The 19,290-nt window shown below is 45.0% G+C and overlaps 2 protein-coding genes across 2 annotated transcripts in view; one reads left to right on the top strand and one right to left on the bottom strand.

Annotated features, from left to right (window-relative positions):
- LOC124696042 overlaps positions 1-5,229 on the top strand; it is a 20,632-nt gene extending 15,403 nt beyond the window's left edge. The window contains exons 3-13 of the mRNA XM_047228828.1: positions 1,865-2,022; positions 2,107-2,265; positions 2,365-2,511; positions 2,579-2,733; positions 3,047-3,385; positions 3,485-3,615; positions 4,123-4,240; positions 4,339-4,431; positions 4,508-4,585; positions 4,670-4,757; positions 5,001-5,229. Coding sequence (XP_047084784.1) covers positions 1,865-2,022; positions 2,107-2,265; positions 2,365-2,511; positions 2,579-2,733; positions 3,047-3,385; positions 3,485-3,615; positions 4,123-4,240; positions 4,339-4,431; positions 4,508-4,585; positions 4,670-4,757; positions 5,001-5,035 — 1,501 coding nt within the window. The 3' untranslated portion in view covers positions 5,036-5,229. The remainder of the gene's footprint in view (positions 1-1,864; positions 2,023-2,106; positions 2,266-2,364; positions 2,512-2,578; positions 2,734-3,046; positions 3,386-3,484; positions 3,616-4,122; positions 4,241-4,338; positions 4,432-4,507; positions 4,586-4,669; positions 4,758-5,000) is intronic.
- Positions 5,230-13,088: 7,859 nt separating this feature from the next.
- LOC124696041 lies at positions 13,089-14,237 on the bottom strand. Its single transcript, XM_047228827.1, has 3 exons — positions 13,688-14,237; positions 13,543-13,602; positions 13,089-13,396 (listed from the first exon to the last, which is right to left on the bottom strand). Exons 1-3 carry the CDS (start codon positions 14,235-14,237, stop codon positions 13,311-13,313), a joined length of 696 nt encoding a protein of 231 aa, XP_047084783.1. The 3' UTR covers positions 13,089-13,310.
- Positions 14,238-19,290: the final 5,053 nt, after the last annotated feature.

Here is a 19,290-nt window from a genome sequence, read left to right as displayed (position 1 = left end):
TTCGACATAAATTCCGAGGATTTTCCCGAAAGTTGAATTTCTGCACAAAAACGAGACACCAGAGCAATTCTGCTGAAAACAGCGTTAGTCCGTGTTAGTTGTATCCAAAATACACAAATTAGAGGCAAAACAATAGCAAAAGTGTTCGGGAAAGTAGATACGTTTTGGACGTATCAGGGAGCGATGGGCGCGTTCGATCCGCACGACGCGGCCTGGTCAGCGACCGCCAACGGTTTGGGGGCTTACATCACGGTGCGAACTTGCCGCGGCGGGGCTAGAGAGAGTGGGCGGCGGGATCAGCGGCGGATGGTGGGGCAGAAGTGGGAAGGGGATGAGCTGAAACTTCATTCGCGCCAACGCGGGGGTGGGATGGGTTTGCGGTCGGGCAGCCTCGGGAAACTAGGTACTTGGGTTTCCATAGCTCGAAACTAGATGGCGCTGAAAAATATTTTCCTATGCGGGCTCGATGTGGTGCCTGGAATGACATTCTTTACCTCTATATAACCGTAAATGGACGGTTATTATGCGGATACGGGTTCGATGTTGTGTGTTAGAGCATCTCTAACGGCAGCCCCCAAATAGGCGCCGGCAGGGGCGCCGGCACCTCCATTTGGGGGACGCCGGCATTGCATCCTCTATTTGGGGGAGTTGTTCCCACACCGGCGCCCCCAAACAGGCGGCCCCGATAGAAGTTTTTTTACACAAACTACATATTATGCTTAAAGTTCTATTTTAATGTCATTCAGGATCGAGGAATGAATAATATTTTCGGGCAAATCCGAGTAAAACATTATTCACTCCTCAACCCCGGATGACATATGAAACCTGCTTCACCTCTAGCCTACTACCTACTGGCCACTTGGCTCTATGGAGGTGAACGATCGCCCGCCGCTCTCTCCGGTGGTCTCTCCCCTGCTCTCTCCGATGCTCCTCCGTCGATGATCCCCTACTCTCTCCGCCACGAACGTCAAGGAGGCGGCTCTATCCGCGGCCACCGCCTCCTGACGCAGTTGCCGCTCCGAGTCCTCCGTCGCCGATGGTGATCCAACTCTTGCCTCTATAGGCGGAGCTGCAGCTCCGCCAAACGCCGACGCTTGCAGACTTCTTCCTGAATCTACGTCTCCTCCCGCTACAACCGCCGCAGCGCAAGCTCCTCCCACCCCTCTGTTGGTGCACCTCCCACCGGCACTGGGTCAGCTCCTCCGGCCGCCGCCACGCCTCCGAACTCTAGCCGCTCCGCTCCTCCACCTCCTCCCGCTGCCGCCGCTCCGCCTCCTCTCGCTACCGTGCCACCTCCCGCGCCGCGCCACCCGCCCGCCCTGCCGCTCGTCCACGACATAGGCATCTACGGTTGCCGCTAGCGCCGCCTCCTCCCACGCCTCGTACTTTGCGAACTGCGGGTCTGCCTCCACGACTTCTATGGCCGCCTCTAGCGCTGCCTCGTCCCACGAATCGAGCATTATGCTATTTTTCTAGGGTTTTGCACTATGAGGCAGGGGAGGAGGGATAATATAGACCGCCGACGAGGCGGGAAACCTCCCGCGCGGTGTCGCGGCGGGAGAATTTCCCGCGCGGCATCGTGGCGGTAAAATATCCCGCGCGTCGCCCTGGCGTCACTGACAGGCGGATCCCACGCCCAAAATTTTCAGCATCGCGAGGCGCTGGCGCGCCCGATTCGCGCTTTTGGTGAAGTGGCCGGCACGAGATTGCCGGCGCTTCTATTGGGCTCAAAAAATCACCGCTGCCGTATGGGACGCGCCGGTGTGAGCCCATTTTCGTTCCCGGCCCCCAAATCGCTATCGGGGCCGCTGGAGATGCTCTTAGAGTTGCTCTCACACCCCTCGGTTCGCCTCAATCCCCAAAGGAAACCGTTGGAAAATGCCGAAGGCCGGCAGGCGGCGCACGAGGGCGGATCCGGGGACCGGGACGGGGAGGAAGCGAAGAAGAAGAAGAGAGCAGAGGACCGGCCGGTGTTGTTCGCGGCCTTGGAGAGTGAAAAATCCCAATCCGAAGCAAAATTAGGTGCACAACTTCGGCTTAATTTTCCCTTTCGCATCACGACATGAGCAGGACTCGTATTTACTTGTTCGGTTTTTCTGTACCTAGATCGTGTGTACGCCGATGTGGTCGAGTCCGCGACGGAGGAATCCTCCGATCCACCCAGCCCTCTGCTACATAGACCCTACATCCCCGACGAGCTAGCTGATAGGGCGGACATACGTGCCGCTTTCCGGGAGGCCAATGCCACATACGAAGCAGACACAGGTCAGCTCCCCTCCCTGTAGCTTGATCCCTCTTTATCATTGTCGTCGCCAAGACACTAAACCTAGCTATTTATACTACTCGTATATGAACCATTTGTAGAACGTCGGTCTGATGTCCTCACCATGGATCGGTACTCTTCTAGTTCCTGCCTGTCCAACGACCGACGCCTGCTTCACATCCGGGAGGCAGCCAAGGATGCCGTGCTTCTTGCCGCCAACTCTATTATCAGCCTCTCGTCCTATCTTGGTACGAACCTATTTTCGAGCACATCTACCGAGCTAGTGTTGTGACTTTCGGCTTGCTTCCATTGCAGACGACGAGCCGCTGAATAGGTGCTGTGGTTTGTGGATTCAACGGGACGACAAGAAGAAAACCGCCCTTGTTTTGACGTCCGCCTATCTAATTCGCGCAAAGGATCCCCCCTCTGTGAGGAACCAGCTGACAGGCAAATGTCATCGTGATGCTAGCGTGAGCTTCTTAACATTAATTCACGATTCTGTTTATATCTATCTTAATTCAGTAATCGGTGTTCTTTTCTTTCTTTGTTTCATCTCAAAATTTTAATTATCTGTAATGCCTCAATCGGCAGCTAGCTGGTTAGAAGTTAAATGAGTTATCTCTTCAGTTCACGTAGAACAAAAGTGAACTACTTTGTACTTTTTAGAACAAAGACTTGGTTGGATGGTTTTTCTGATAAGTAATCTCTTGAAAATGGTTCTGTCAAATACTATGAAAATTTCTCGGAATCATAGTGTCATAATTTTTGCGGTTGTCTTTCCAGGTCATTGTTCACTTGCTGGACGGCACAACTGCATTAGCCCGTCTCATCTACCTCCAGGAGCAGTACGAGTTAGCTCTTTATGAGGTTGTAGTGGACAAAGCGGTTCAACTGTCCACTTTTAATGACAATGTGCATTCTGGTCAAGATGTTTTCCGACTTGGAAGAGATGAAAGTCTTGATCTAAGAATAACCCATGGTAGGGTGGAATATAGGATTCCAAACCGCCATGAGAGATGCCACTACATGTATTTTTCCCACGATGATGAACGCAGTGTATCTTCAACAACAACATCAAAGCCTTTTTCGCAAGGAAATTGGGACAGGCTAGATGAACGCAGTGTATGTACTATTATTTAATTCGAACTTTATGTTTCCTACTTCTATGTTAATATTTTGTTTGTACAAAATATAATGTTTGCTATTGTTTCTATGCTGTAGTGGCATGATGATGGAGGCCCTATCATTGACTTAGAAGGGAAGGTTGTGGGAATGGTCATCAATCAAATGAAAGATACCTTTTTACCTTCTTCTATATTGCACAAATGCTTGGATTTGTGGAGAAAGATGAAGTACGATCTTTATTCTCAAATCATTTTTTACTACTGTTAATTAAACTAACGCATTCTCTTATATATTTTAGCTCATGTAATGCAATTGTACAACTACGAAATTATGTTTAGATTGCGATTTCTTTGCAATTATTACATTTGAATGAATTGCTAAATTTGATTTAGACAAATCATTAAGTGAAGCCTAGGTGCTACAAAATATGTGTAAGATTATAGAGAAAACGGGTGTTGGTCACCATATCGAATTCTGTGTGTTGTCCAAACTATTCCTATCCAGGGTGTAGGAACTAAATTTGGTGAAAATATTCAATTTTTCTACTTACCTTGGTGATCTATTTTTCTGGAGCACGATGTCAACTAATGCCTTGTTATGGTATTATTTCTGTAATGTTCTTGCCTAAGTTTTGTGTGATACTCATTTTGTATCAATTCTAATGAAATATGTTGTTTTATTTTAATATAAGTACGTAAAACGATTATCCTAATGATTATATATATTTGGCGTAGATGCATCCCTCGTGCCCACCTTGGAATGACTTTTACTTCTATCAAGTTTCTAGATCCTATTTGTATTGAGAGGATGAGACGTAAGCATAACATTGAATCCGGTCTTATTGTTGAACAAGTAAGGTTTAACATTATTTATTTTCGCATTGTTATTAGTTTTCCATAAAAAATCCTCCTACGCATGTTATGGTTTAATCATGGTCAATTAATCATTAGGTGTCAAAAGAATCAAATGCTGAGAAACTTGGAATCCGCAAGGGTGATATTATTGAACGTTTGAATGGACAGTATATTTCTACTACAACCGAGGTAGGTAGTAGTAAAATGCGAAAGGAGTAGATATTTTTATTTTTATGTGATGCTCTTGGTTTTTGTAACTTGTCAGTTGGAAAAAATGTTGCTAGACATAGGCGGGGACCATTTTCCTAAAGCAAAAGTCTTAAATGCCAAGCTAGATATTCCTGTAAGTTACTATCATGTTTTAACTATGGAATACATAAATTTAGGTTGATCATAGAACTTCGAAATAATTAAATTGACTTTACAGATTCAAATATTTCGTGCCACGAAACTTTGCCGAAGAGCTAGGAACTTGACTGTAACTGTATCGGATTGTGGAGAAGACATCATAGAAGGTAAATATGTTTCTTAACGTAGTAGTTGATTTTTTGTTGTCAGCCTAAGTTATAGTATTTCCCTCTTTGTGTATATTCAGTTTTTCTTGTTCAAGAATTGCCCTGAGACTTTATTGTAGACTTTTAGAATTTCTTGAATTCTTTCCTCCGCTTGCTTCGTTGCATGTGTAAATACAATGCGATAATCACCAATATATATACGTGGTGTATCTAACCGAACCATGATGTCTTTTATTTGTGTAGGCACTTGCCCTATCACTGTTGGCCTTTGGAGATGAGTCAATTATAAGTACATTTTTTGATCAACTGATTCTAGCATGGACACAAGTTCCGTAGATTACCAATTAACCCGATGCCAATTATGGACACAAGTTCCGTACATTATTTTTGTGTATCCTCAAACAAGAACTTTAAATTATGATGCTATTTTAAATGTAATTTCTGGAACGTATAGAAGAGCAGAATCTGGCTACTTATTGTGTTTTCTGTTTTGTGATACTCCAATCCTTTGATGTGACACGGGCGGCGAATCGACAGCGCAGCTGGCAACCACCCCTCCCCCTCCACCACCTCCTTCCCTGCCATCGCCGGTGGTCTCCGTCGGGCAAAGCCCGCGCGGAGCCGGCGGCGGCAGGACCTGTTTTCTCCGGCCGGCGGAGGGGCTCGCTCGCGGTTTGGGGAAGCTGCGGTGGCGGGATGAAGCTCGGGGCTTGGCGGCGGGAGGTTGCGGTGCACCGGCCGGCGGAGCCGGTGGTCGTGGCGGAGGGAGTCTGCGGCGGCCTGGTGCGTGGCTGCTGGCGGCGGCGCGGCGGGCCTGATCTGGGCTTGGCCTGGGTCGGTCGAGCAGTGGCCGTTGTGGGCGTTGCGTGGCTGCTGGCGGCCGGTGTTGGGGAAGGTGGTGGCGCGAGGCCGGCAGTGCTGGGGGTGGCGGGGCGCGGCCGGGCCGGATCTGGACCCTGCGGGCTGGCTCCGGGCGTGGGTGGACTGGGCGTCGCGGCTCGCTGGCGCGGGAGGCCCTAGCCGTGGTGGTGCTGCAATGGTGCATCGGCTAGGTGCTGGTGGGGGTCTGGGGGCGGCGGCCCCGGGCAGTGGTGGGTGTTGGTGGGCAAGGTGGAAGAAGGTGGTCCGGTCTTGGGCACGAAGCAGGATGGCGCGACAAGTCCCGGGCTAACGCCTTGTCTCGGTTGCTGGCCGGCCGGTAGCTGGCCGAGGCCGGCGATGGCGGCGGCTTCGGGCGCCGCTCCCTTCTTGAAGGCATTGCCGAGGTGACGTTCTGGCTTCCTGTCTGGGTATGCTCCGGGGAAATCCCTAGATCCACTGTGATCGGTCGATGGCGGCGCTCTTGTGTCGTCTTCCCTCTTGAGGGCATCGATTTGGAGCTATTTAGGTCGGAGGGACCCGTGGAAGATGGATGGTGTTGGCGTCGTGGGTTGCGTGGTGACGATGACAATGGTGAGCGGATCGGAGTTGCAGCATGTCCTTCGTCACCCCTGCCGTGATAGTGAAGTCGGAGTTGCGAGGTGACTTGTGGCAACGATGCCACTTGATTGGTGCTTGCTTCGGTGCAAGGCGTGCAACTTTCTCCTATGAAAGGTCACGGTTGAAGTCGGAGCTGCCTCCTCCTCGACGTGCTTGGCGGTCGACTGTTTGGCATAGGCTCACTTGGGTTCCGATGTCGTTTGCGGCGAGGGTCTTGGTGGAGGTTGTCTAAGGTGAAGTCGAAATCGCTGGCTCGTGGAGGAGTGATGACGATGACGCTCCATACGATGGTCTTTCTTCTCCATGGCGTGTGTGCTTTGTGTGGGTAGCCAGGTTGGCCAGGCTGCTAAGTGTGTTGTTGGTTTTCGTCCAATTTTCTCCTAAAAATTGGGCACTTTTTTCTTCATTAATAAAATGAGCCACAGCGTTTGCTTCCGTTTCTCAAAAAAAAAAAAAATCTTTGCTGTGGCTGATGAATTGAACTTTGTAATTATGCTAGAGTGAAATGTTTGGCACAAGATCAATATATTTTACATTGACAATTCCAGTTATATGTATGTGCAGCAAACATATATAAGCTTTATCTTGCTGCGCTGGGTAAAAGCGAACTAGAATGGCCATCATGTAGTAACTAGGAAGATGTGGCGCGGCGTCACGCCGCGCCCGTGAGGGGACAACACAGATGGCTAATCGGTAAATAGTACTGTTGGAGATTACATGATGCCTACAATAGTATCATTGTCTAAAGTTACTGCAGAAAAGAGCAGGATATTAATAGTATTTTTCGAAATAAAAAAGGTGGTGGATAGTAGATTTATTGTGAAAGAATAGAAAAACACAAAAATAAATTGTATTGCTGATTAGTAACGCTCGAAAATTACCGAAAGATAGTTACCTAAGGAAGTTACAGCTAGAAAAGTGTGGAATAATTGCTGCCAAATAATCTAGAAGCTCACTAATTACGGTAGGAGAAGTACTCACTATCGAAGAGATATCGACAAAAAATTACAGCTGGGAAATTATGTCAAAAAATTACTATCAAAGAATATGAAAGTACGACGGGCGATTTGTTGTCGATGAAATAATCACCGGCGAACAATTACCTAGGGTAACCACCATCGGGAAAAACACGACCGAAAAGTTGTGCCGAACACTTACCATCGAGACATAAAAAAGGGAAGTTAAATACTAACACAGACGAAGGGTAACTACGGCCGGAAAATTATGGTCAAAAAGGTGTGTTGGAGGAATACTGTTGCCAACTGATGACGAATTATGGTCGTAAAACTACATACCCTCGAAAAAGTATGAAATTATAATTACAGTCGGAAATGTAAGGTTGAAAAGTTCAGCGGAGGAATGGTTGTTGGAAGATTGAAAAACGAAATATAAAAAAAGTGTTGTCACGAGCATAGAAAAATTACCATGAAAAATTACGGTCTAAAAGTTGCGTTGAGGAATCGTCATCCAAAGATAAGAAAAGGTATTTTTAAAAATGACTGCCGTGGGAGCAAAGTACGTTCTTGACTAACACATGAATAGGAATCCACCACGAGCTGATCAGATGATCATGGATAGCAGTAAGATGAATTGGATTCCGTCTTTTTTTTTTGTCTGAACTCAATTATACATAGCGTGGCGACGGCATCAACACTGGCGTTACGAATTGAGGTGACATTCTAAGCTGATGATGCCTCTTACGGTCCAAAATTTTGATGAGTGTCGATCACAAAGTTTTATTTAAATCGGGGACGATGTCTCGTTTACTCATCTATATCTAGTATGTATACAAATAGTATACTTGCAACCCTAAAAAAAATAGTATACTTGCAGTAAGAAATCTCAGTTTGAATTAATTGTTAAAATGTAAGTAGACCGTAAGAACTAAATGAAAAAGATTCAAAAGTAGATGAACTCTAATATCTGGATGATTCCAGAGGGAAAAAGGGTTTTAGTATATAATATTATAGTAGCAATTAAATAATTAATCTGAGCTTATGTTTGTAGAAATCTTGTCGTAGAATTCAAAGCATAACATAGAAAATACTGGCTTTTTCTTAACTTCAAAGTATTTTATGTGAACCTTGTCCATTGCTAACCCTTTAACTAAAAATTTGGGTTAATACAACTTATATTTTTGTGTGATGCTTCCTTCAGTGAAAATTTAGAAAAAATATTTGCGACTAATAAAGTGGATATTGTGTCCAATGAATTTTATGCATCTGGAAACCTATGCCTCGTCTAGTTATGATGGTAGTCAAAATGTCACTGATTTGGAAGAAAAAAGTTTATCAACAGTTTATAATTGCCCTAGGTTTCTTCTGTGGACTTTACGTAATTAATTCTTTTTTTGCGAATGGAACTTGTATTACTCAAAAATTCAGAATTGCAATCTGAGAAGCAAAGATAAACCATCAGGGCTAAAGCTAAGCGATATGGGAGTATCTCTTTTGGGAGCATGTTCATTTTTTAAATCTTATTCTGCAATGGTGTTTTCTTGTTTGTCTGTACCTTAGGCTCTAGGCATGAATGTGCTGACTACCGTCTTGGCAAACCCATCCTCTTGTTTCTCAGCTTCTTTTCATTCCTCTCCCAGCTGAGAGCAAACCCATTGTCTTCTCCCTCCAAATCCAATCCAAGAACAAATCATCAAGCTCTGCATGTTATACCATTGATTTCACCATCCCTCATGCATTCCTTCAATCCAAGAAATTTTAACATGCACAACCGTTGGATCTTCTTCGTTGCAGGTATCCATCTAGTGTGAGTTCATCCTTTTCACACTATGGTGTACCATGTGATCTTCTGCTCCTAACCTCCCCTATGCGATCGATTTGACTTTCGCGCAGCTCTGAGGGAGATCGGGGCTCTTCTTTCCCGACTCTGTTGAGGCTGTTTGGTGATCATGCAGAACCACCAGGGTGATACAGCGCGACCTGGCCACCGTCCTTGCTTCCTTCAAGTGAAGCTCAAGCTCCAGACAACATCTCCGTGTGTCAAGCCTTGCTGCAGCTACAACTGTCTTCATTGACACGAGCTTGCAGGATTCTGGCTAGCGAGCAGCGGCCCAAGACCCTGCTCCTCGCTGCCTTCCTCCCTGATGATCTCAAAGCATTCAAGCAACTTCATTCACCCACGTTTTTGGTGAGTGCCTCAAACTGAAGATGAATGCCATGAATGCATTTGCATGTAGTTCAGTTTAATCTCCAGGCCTAACACTGAATTTTTCAGTTAGTGTCGAGGCAAACGTCACTTCAGTTTTTCTCTCCTAGGAATGCCCCTCCGTAGTTGTCAGCTATGTAAAAGTTCAGGGGTCAAAATCTGTTTGGGTGCTTTAGGCTTTGAGTTGTAATCCCACATAGTTCCAGAATAATTAGAGACTTCAAACTAAAAGAATCAAAGGTAATTCCTACTATGAGGTCCCAACTAATAAGAGTGCACAATGTGTTAAGCCTTGCAAGCAACAACTTCATTAACATACCAAGAATCCTTACATGGAGAAAGTTGAGGTTTCTAGATAAGAGAGACACACGATAATTATAGCACGACATTTGCACAAACAAAGTGTGTCATTACAAAATAGTCCAGTACAGAAGTTCAAATTTTTTTTGGACTACAGTGCAGACTACCTATGATCGACAGGGAAGCCAAGAGTCTCAGCATTGCCATTACAAAAATAATCAGACCACTTTACTGTATCACAAAAACTCCAGCAACCATAGGTAATAGCTGCTAATGGTATTTTCAGCTTTGATCGCTTTCCTTTCAGAATTTACTTCTCTGATAACCCATTAAGCCGCATAAAGATTGTTGCGATCTGTGATTTCTTTCTTTGGTTGATCCGTCAGGATGCTTTCCAGCAGCTTTTTTAAGTTCTTGGGAACCTGGGATGAATTTGGCGAAGCTCATTTGTGAAGGAAAATATGTCAATATTATCATCTGAACTGAACTTGTGAAAAGATAACGCAAAAACTAAGGTACATAGTGCAACAATACAAATCAGAATCTCCTTTTAAGATAAATTAAAAATCAACATAATCAGTGGAAAGTTAAGCAATCATGAGATGCTAACCATGCTTACTTTGGGCAGAACAACTATAAACCCATTCAATAATATTTTCTCATATAGAAGAGGTGCATATCGTGGTGTAAGCAAATGGCGGATTTATCTCAAAAGCTATCTATTTCAATATTGAAACCATGTGTCATCCTATTGTCATTGACTTCAAAAAGTTAACATATATATTCTGGAGCACCAGGAAGATGGCTCAGTTAAGAAGAACATTTTATTCATTGTTCCATCTATGTTGTTCTGCCATAGAAATTTTTCCGTTCTACGAAAGCATAGAAAGTAGAAATCATCAGTTATGGGGAACCTAAAATGCAGTGCCTAACTATTTTCCTCTACAGCAGAAGAATTGTAAGTTCTAGATTTTCTTTCCAATGGTTTAAGTTTAACTCTCCAATCCGGTAGCTGTAGGAACCTAAAATGTACTACCTAAGTATTCTCCTCAACAACATGTAAGATCTAGAGTTTCTTTCCAGTGTTTAAATCTCTAATCTGGTACCTATAGGAACTTAAAATGTACTACCCAGCTATTTTTCTCTACACCGGAAGAAAGGTCTCCTAAAATTTCTGGTTACGGGTATTTAGCTGCAGGTATCAACAATTGCGGAAATCCTTATAAGTGCAGGATAGGGACATGAAACTGTCACATATGTAGTAGTGCTTAGCTCTCTCTATGTAAAATCCTACATCACATTATCAAAGAAGGCAGGCAGGGTTCACTAACCACTATTCTATAAATCTCCATGATGCACAACTCATGAGGAGAGTAAAAATCAAACACACTTGCAACATCTGTACTGAACCGATGAGGGTTCGCTGCTTCTGACTGGATGGTGACTCACTGAAGACACACTCAACGTGTTGGTACTGCTCAGAGTGCGTGCTCAGAGTGCGCAGAGAAGCTGACATTGGTAACATCTCTGCACATCTTGTGTAGGTGCTTGCATATCGTTTAATCTCCTTCTTTCATGTTCCATAATCTGAAGAAAAAAAAAGCGGTGGAAAAAAATCATCCCATCTGTTTTCTAATATTTGAGGAAGTAATTTTCAAAACCACTCTTTGAACCAATATAGTCTATTTTTTAGGCAACTGGAGGAAAATCTGTCAAATGATCATTTACATCAGAGAAATTAATATTTAAGTAAATTTTTTATTTCTATTCCGAAGCTTGACCACGCAACTCTGTATTCTCTCTAAAAACAACAGCTCTGGACTCTATGTTGAAAACTCCTAGACTAAAACAAAATTGTTCAGCTAACACTGTTCTCACATGCCCTATTAGACAGAAGGCACTAATTAAACATCATTCATTTAGACATTTCATATCAACCACTCAATAAAGAGCAGGTAATACCTTTTGAAGGTACATACTAAAGAAAATAAGAAGCACAATGATACCTTTTTTCGAAATGGAGCACGATGATACCTGAAAGAGAAACGAATCTTCTTGGCCTCCAGGTCATCCCTAGTGTATTGTCACATGAGCTCCAACACCTAAATGTAGAGAAAAATAATCATCAAAGATAATGGTATCACCAAAGCCCAGCAGATATCTCTCAATCAACGACCTGGCATGTCCAGTAGATTTGAGTTATTGAATAAATTCGACTATAAATACTTTATGACAAATCAGACGGAAACTAAAACACAAAGTAAGTAAAAAATGAGAAGAAATAGAGAGAGAGAGCGGGGGGGGGGGGGGGCAAGTAAAAGAAGAGAAGAAATGAAGAGAGAAAGCGGATGATGCGTGTTGTCCAGAACACTTGCACCTATTTAGTTGCCTCATCTATATATTCGTTTATCTATGCTACCTATGAACAACACTGGAATCTTTTGTGCACTTATAATACCAAAGTGGGTGTATAGAAATCTGGGAGAACCAAAATAGGTTTTCTTTCATTAATTACAGAAAAAGCACTATAATTTAAGTCAAATGGCTCATTTGAAATATATAGATCTTACACTATAATTTAAGATCCCAATAGAAATGTGGATATACAAACCAACCGATAGAAGTGTAATGGCGGGTGGCATGTACATTTGTTCCCAACCTCACCTCTGCTTGTGCTTTAAGTAGGATCTTTCTGTGTTTACCCTGGTTGTATCATTGGGAAAATTCCACATGGACTGAACAAATTTCAGTACAACAAAACTCCAATGTAGACTTTATCAGCTATTCATTTCTCTCATCAAAGGGATCTGCCAAAGACAGAAATCATGTTTTCAAGTATTATGTAGCAGGAACAAAATTGCACTGTTAATTAATAACTGAACAATAGTATAGTTGAAAAAACCAAAGGTGGGTGCGATCAATCATTGTCTGAAAGGTTGAGAGGGGATGGATCACCTGGCCACGGAGTACCTGCGCTAGTGGTTGCCGCAATAGCTGTCAGGGTGATGCAAAACATCGCCGTGGCCTTGGAGTCTCCGAAAAGATCTTGTAGTTGCCCCCCTCGCAGGCAAGCCACCGGGAGGGCCACTGTTTTCCATTTAACTCTACCCCAAGAGGAGCGTCAGCCTGCATGATAATGCGCGAGCGATCCTATTTAGGCTGGAAGTAACAATCAGGATGATAGCTTGGGAGAAACTAATAGGAAATCTGAAACCTTCTCCAGCAGTATGGCAGGGGAACACCACCGTTTCGTCAGAGACAGCTTGGAAGCAGAGTGAGAATGCCAATGAGCAGGCAAAATTCAAAAGGTCACTGGTGTCCATGTGCTCTTTATACAACAATCTATACCAAATATAAAAGATCAGAAAATAAAATTCTGATTGTACGAAATGAAAAGTGATTGGACTCGCTAGCAGTACCATATGATATATGTACCCAAAAATTCTAACAGAAGCTCCTCTCCATGAGGAGTGAACAGGCCATGGCTGCATAAAAATCATTTTGTCCTAAATCAAACCAAGCTGTGATTTGATTTCAGCGCTGGAGTCCGGAGCCCAACAACCTGGGACTCATTTAATCCATGATGTATGTGTCTAGCCGCGTGCACCAAGGCTAGTCGCATTGGAGAGGCGACCGTAACCACTGCGGCCACATCAATCTCGCATCTCTCCGTCCACGCGATACAACAGCTTCTGTGCCTGGAGCTTGGTGCAAGAATTCGGATGAGGAGGACAACAATATTTTGAAATTACAGCAACATACTAACAAAATGATCATGATTACGCATCAAACAAAGGCATATGCGACATTCTCGATAATTTTTGCTTCCAAGTTGCATATGTACCTGTCCCTAATGACGTTGATAAAGGAGCAGCCCGGTGGTGGTGATGGCCCATCGGATATGCTAAAAATTGAATTGATACACCTCTAAATCTTGCAAGGATTGTTGGAGCATTATTCAATCAAGAAAAAAATCCTCACAAACATACCATCAAATAGTTGGCACGCATCAACCTGGTGAGAGAGAGAAAGTAGGAGGCGCTGCAGTAACATGCACGGGTCGGAGTTCCCCGCAGTCAGTCGTGCCTGGTCGCGCACCGAGGGAAGGGAGAGCAGGCGTATCCAGGACGGCGATGGGAGCACATCGGCGACGGCCAAGACATCGAGGAAAACCTGGCTCAGGCCTCGACTGCCGGTGAGGACGGAAGCGCCAACGATGGCAGGAGATACCCCGCTCAGGACGCCGGTGACTGATGAGGTCGGCAAAGACGTGGGAGGCAGCGTCGAAGCCACGCCCAGTCCTCCAGTCCCGAGGGTACTGCTGACCGCCGGCGGAAAAAGGGACGTGGGGTTACCGGTCTTTGTGGCCGGCGGAAAAGCAGGGAGATGGGCTGCTGGTCTGCGCGCCACCGGTATGGCGAGGAGGCGCTGGAGGAGGACGGGGAAGGTGGAGGAGCGCGGGGGGGGGGGGGGGGGGAGGGGCGGTGGAGGAGCTCGGATAGCGGGAGGGTGACGCGGTGGGGATTGGAGAGAGAACATTGCTTTGACTGCCACCAATTCGTTCGCGAGAATTCCATCGTCGAAAGAGGAAGATGGACACCGCTTAACTATATCCTGTTTTACCGGTTGGACTGAAACAACCGGGAACCAGCAAGGCAAAGAAGTCCGCAGAAACCGGAAAACATCGGGAAAAAAAAAGGAAACTGACATAGAACAGCCGGTAACTGCCGATTTTTACGCCAAAAATAATTAGAGCACTGCAGAAACCGTCCGTATCTACAGGGAAAAAAGGAGACGCGTCAAAGCATGATTGAAGGAATCGTTAGAGGAACAGTTCCAAAATCGTTCTCCTTTCAGCATATGGGTTCAACTTTTATATAGGTTATAATGTATATTGTATACTATTACCTCTCACCACGATGACTGTGTGGATATACGAGCTGAGCCTTTTAAGTACATAGCACAAGGTAGCGTGTCAGCGGTGAATCTGCTTCAGGTTTCGAACCATCTCCATCTCTGTCTGTCGTAACTCATCGTATATAGCACTCGGGCCAGTGCTGCAAAATTACAGAAAGACGGAGAAACCACCAAGAAATCAGCCAAACAAGATGTTAGATTATTAGGCAATTTCCGTATAAGATTAATTACCGAAAATAACATGATAGATGCACAAGCATATTTAACCACATACATCAGACTAAGCACATGCATCAGATATGAGCATGGAACAAGTAGCAGTGCAATGTAAGAGAGGAAAAGCACGTACATCGCGATCGGGAAGGTCGCACCAGCAGCACCACCACCACCACATGGGTATTGTTGATATCGCCCATGGTGTAGTCGGATCTGTCGATGAAGCAGCCGAACCGTCGAAGAAGAGCACGAACAGCAACGAGCAGTCGCGCCGAGACGCTCTCCAAAAACCTTATCGCCCGTCTCCTGGTGCAGGATCTCAACGGATGGAGTTTCGGAGGTCTGCTCTCCCGAACGGCTGTGCACGCAGTCGTCGGGATGAGGAAGACTAGAGAGTAGCGCAGCAAAAGGAACTTCACGAGAGAGATGGACTAGAGAGTTCTGAGAACTGTATTTTTCTCTAGATCTGATCTATCTCCTTGTATAGCCTGGGAAGCCGACCCGACCGCGTGGGAAGCCAGGGACACGCGGCGAGCATGCACATGCAGGTCGACACGTACCCAACTCAGTTTGTGCACCAAGAAAAAATTTAGGCTTCCTTGAGTGTCTCTCGAACTCGAACTCGAACTCGAGTCACGAAACGCGACGTGCGTGCGTGACGAGCCGAGCCGAGCCGAGCGGGCGGGCGGAGGAGGAGGAGTGCGCGAGTGCTCCTTCTATTCTCACTCACTTGGAATGACTAGAACATCAGCCCTTATATACCACTCCAACTCTCTCCCAACTAGCAATGTGGGAATAAACTTTGTCCCCCAAGGCTGTCCCAAGCTGCTAACGTGATGGGCCTTGAGATTTCAGGAATTGTAGACTACATGGGCTGCCTTACTGGACTGCGGCCCATCTACATTCAACAATCCCCCACCAGATCTCAAATGCACATCAGATGACACATTAGTTCCATTCACTGTTTAATATACCTGCACTTCAGTGGAGACTGTTAAGTTGAACTTCCACTTATGTAAGGTGCTATGCTTGACTACAACTGAACAATGGACTATGCCTTGAATTCTCAGTCTTTGTGCAACAAGTTTCGCTCAATGCCGGCACGGTACTAGGCTACCATAGCCTTCCCCTCGGGTGGAGCTTATAAGTCATACTCCTTGGCCCTTCATGAGCTTACTAGAGATTCACCCAAATCTCCCACACTATGACCAGTAGTGTCACTCATATAGGTGTGTTCTTCAAAGATCGCCCTGTAGGACAGCGTCTTCGCTCATCAAGAGCCGCTCAGAACACATTAAGACATTGTCAACCTGTCTTACAATAGCTATGAGAGAATTGCATCTGCAGCGGAGTGGGAGTATTAAATTTTCTCTCAACTCAGTTACTCCGGTTTGTTTTCCCAGGTCCTAGTTCACGGAATTTCCGATCACATAGGTTGGGTTACCCCCTCGGAAACTCAAGTGGGTCTCAAACCCATCTCCCTCGATGCAAGGTCTATCATGTTTCTTGATAGTCCTTTTGTGAAAGGATCTGCCAGATTTTTAGCACTTTGGACATAATCCAATGCTATCACTTCAGAGTTCTTCAGTTTTCTGACAGACTTCAATCTCCTCTTGATATGTTTGGAACTTTTCATGTTATCCTTAGAACTTTTCACTTTGATAATCACAGTTTGATTATCACAGTTCATGAGGATGGCCGGTATTGGTTTTTCAACCATAGGCAAGTCCATCAAGAGCTCACGAAGCCATTCCGCTTCGACGAGAGGCTGTATCTAATGCTCGTGAGTTACGCTTCCATAGTTGACCTCGTTAAGATGGTCCGCTTGCAAGACTTCCAGAAACAGCGCCACCACCAAGATTGAAAACATATCCACTTGTGGCCTTCATTTTAGCATCAGAAATCCAATTGGAATCACTATACCCTTCAAGTCCTCTTGGATACCCGGTATAATGAATTCCATAACTCATGGTTCTCTTTAGATAGCGCATCACTCTCTCAAGAGCATGCCAATGATCATCTCCGGGTTGGCCACAAACCGGCTAAGTTTGCATACAGCAAACGAGATATCAGGCCTCGTAGCGCAAGCTAAATACATGAGTGAACCAATGATTTGAGAGTATCTTAATTGATCTCTAGTTGCCTTTTCATTCTTTTGAAGCAAGACACTAGGATCATAAGGTGTGAGAGAAGATTTGCAATCAGCATAGCCAAATCTGTTCAACACCTTCTCAACATAATGAGATTGCACAAGCGTAATCCCATTATTCTCATCTCTCAATAACTTGATGTTCAATATAACATCAGCTTCTCCAAGATCTTTCATCTCGAAACACTAAGATAAGAAGGTTTTTACCTCCTCAATCACTTTGAGACTTGTCCCAAAAATTAGTATGTCATCCACATACAAGCATAGGACAACTCCCTCACCCCCACCATGGCGGTAGTACACACATTTGTTAGCTTCATTGACAACAATGCCCATAGATGTCAAAGTTCTTTCAAACTTCTCATGCCATTGTTTGGGAGCTTGTTTGAGACCATACAAAGATTTTTTTAATTTACACACCTTTCTTTCTTGACCTTCTAGTACGAAACCATCAGGCTGTTCCATGTAAATTTCCTCGTCCAACTCTCCATTTAGGAAAGCCGTCTTAACGTCCATTTGATGAACGAGAAGACCGTGTGAGGCAGCCAATGACGGTAGTACTCGAATGGTGGTCAATCTCGCCACGGGTGAGTAAGTATCGAAGAAATCTTCGCCTTCCTTTTGGGTATAGCCTTTGGCTACAAGCCGAGCTTTGTACTTCTCAATAGTACCATCAGCTCGAAGCTTCTTCTTAAATACCCATTTACATCCTACAGGTTTGCACCCATAAGGACGCTCAGTTAACTCCCACCTTCCATTAGCCAATATGGAATCCATCTCGCTTTGAACCGCTTCCTTCCAGTAGTCTGCATCAGGAGATGCGAGAGTTTCTGAAATGGTAGTGGGAGTATCATCCACAAGATACACAATGAAATCATTACCAAAAGACTTTGCAGTCCTTTGTCTCTTACTCCTTGTTGGAGCTTCATTGTCATCTTCATCAGAATTTGAACTCTCATCATCAGATTCCTCATGATACTCCATAGGAGTTTCATGTATCGGATCAGATTCCCAACCAGACATGCCATGCATATCTCTCATAGGAAATATATCCTCAAAGAATGTAGCATCTCTTGATTCAAAGATGGTGCCAACATTCATGTCGTCCACTCCAGATTTCACCACAAGAAATCTATAAGCAATGCTATGGGCAGCATAGCCAAGAAAGACACAGTCCACGGTTTTTGGTCCAAGCTTTCGCTTCTTGGTGATTGGCCCCAAGTTCGTAGGTAGGAGAGTGATGGCCTTTTCTTTTCCCATTCCTCATAAGGGGTATTCTCTTTATTCTTGGTTGGAACACGGTTTAGGACATGACACGAAGTCAATATAGCCTCCCCCACCATTCCTTGGATAAACCCGAAATATCTAGCATGGCGTTAACCAAAGTTGTTAGAGTACGGTTTTTTCCTTTCCGCAATCCCATTGGATTGTGGGGAATTGGGAGGCGTCCTCTCATGAATTATACCATATTCCGCACAGAATAAATTGAACTCATTAGAAAAGTACTCTCCACCATGATCGGACCGAACCCTTTTTATCTTTCTTTCAAGTTGGTTCTCAACTTCATCCTTATAGATTTTAAAGAAATCAAGAGCCTCATCTTTAGTTTTCAGGAGATACACATAACAATACCTAGTGGAATCATCAATCAAAGTCATGAAGTATTTCTTTCCACCTCTTCTCAACTCACCATTCATCTCACATAGATCTGAATGTATGAGCTCTAGTGGTGCCAAGTTTCTTTCCTTCGCAGGCTTGTGAGGCTTGCGAGGCTGCTTTGCTTGCACACAAGCATGGCACTTAGAGCTTTGGGATTTCTATTTTCGTGCCCTCGGGTCCTTAGTTGTGCTCAGTTTTCCCCAGCTCCTTAGTTTTTCCTCAGTTTTACCCAAGCGTTTGTCTGAAACCATCACACGTGATGTAACGGCCGGTTGCCCGACGGTTGACCGTTATCTTCCGACTAGTGGGGCCACGTAGAGCCTCGCAAAGACACGTCGGACCATCCATCTTTGTTTGACCGTAAGCATCGCCGTATCCACGACCAAAACGCGAACGAGTGGGGCTTCGGTATATCAAATGACAAGTGGGGCCATGACGCCGATACAAGGGGCAATACACGGGTAGGATTAGATTTTTAAACGGAGCTCTACGAGCGATGGCACGGAGGAGGTGGCATGCGGGGTGCCGAGATGAGATCGACGTCCACAAAGAAGCTGCATGAGGCGAGACCGGACGCATTAGATAGATATGAACTAGACGCGTTTAACCATGCAAAGAAGAGAAGAAATGGTCGACGACATCGACGACCAC

The sequence above is a fragment of the Lolium rigidum genome, chromosome 3 (assembly GCF_022539505.1).
Source record: "Lolium rigidum isolate FL_2022 chromosome 3, APGP_CSIRO_Lrig_0.1, whole genome shotgun sequence".
NCBI classification, from domain to species: Eukaryota; Viridiplantae; Streptophyta; class Magnoliopsida; order Poales; family Poaceae; genus Lolium; species Lolium rigidum.
This window is presented reverse-complemented; position numbering and strand designations above follow the sequence as displayed.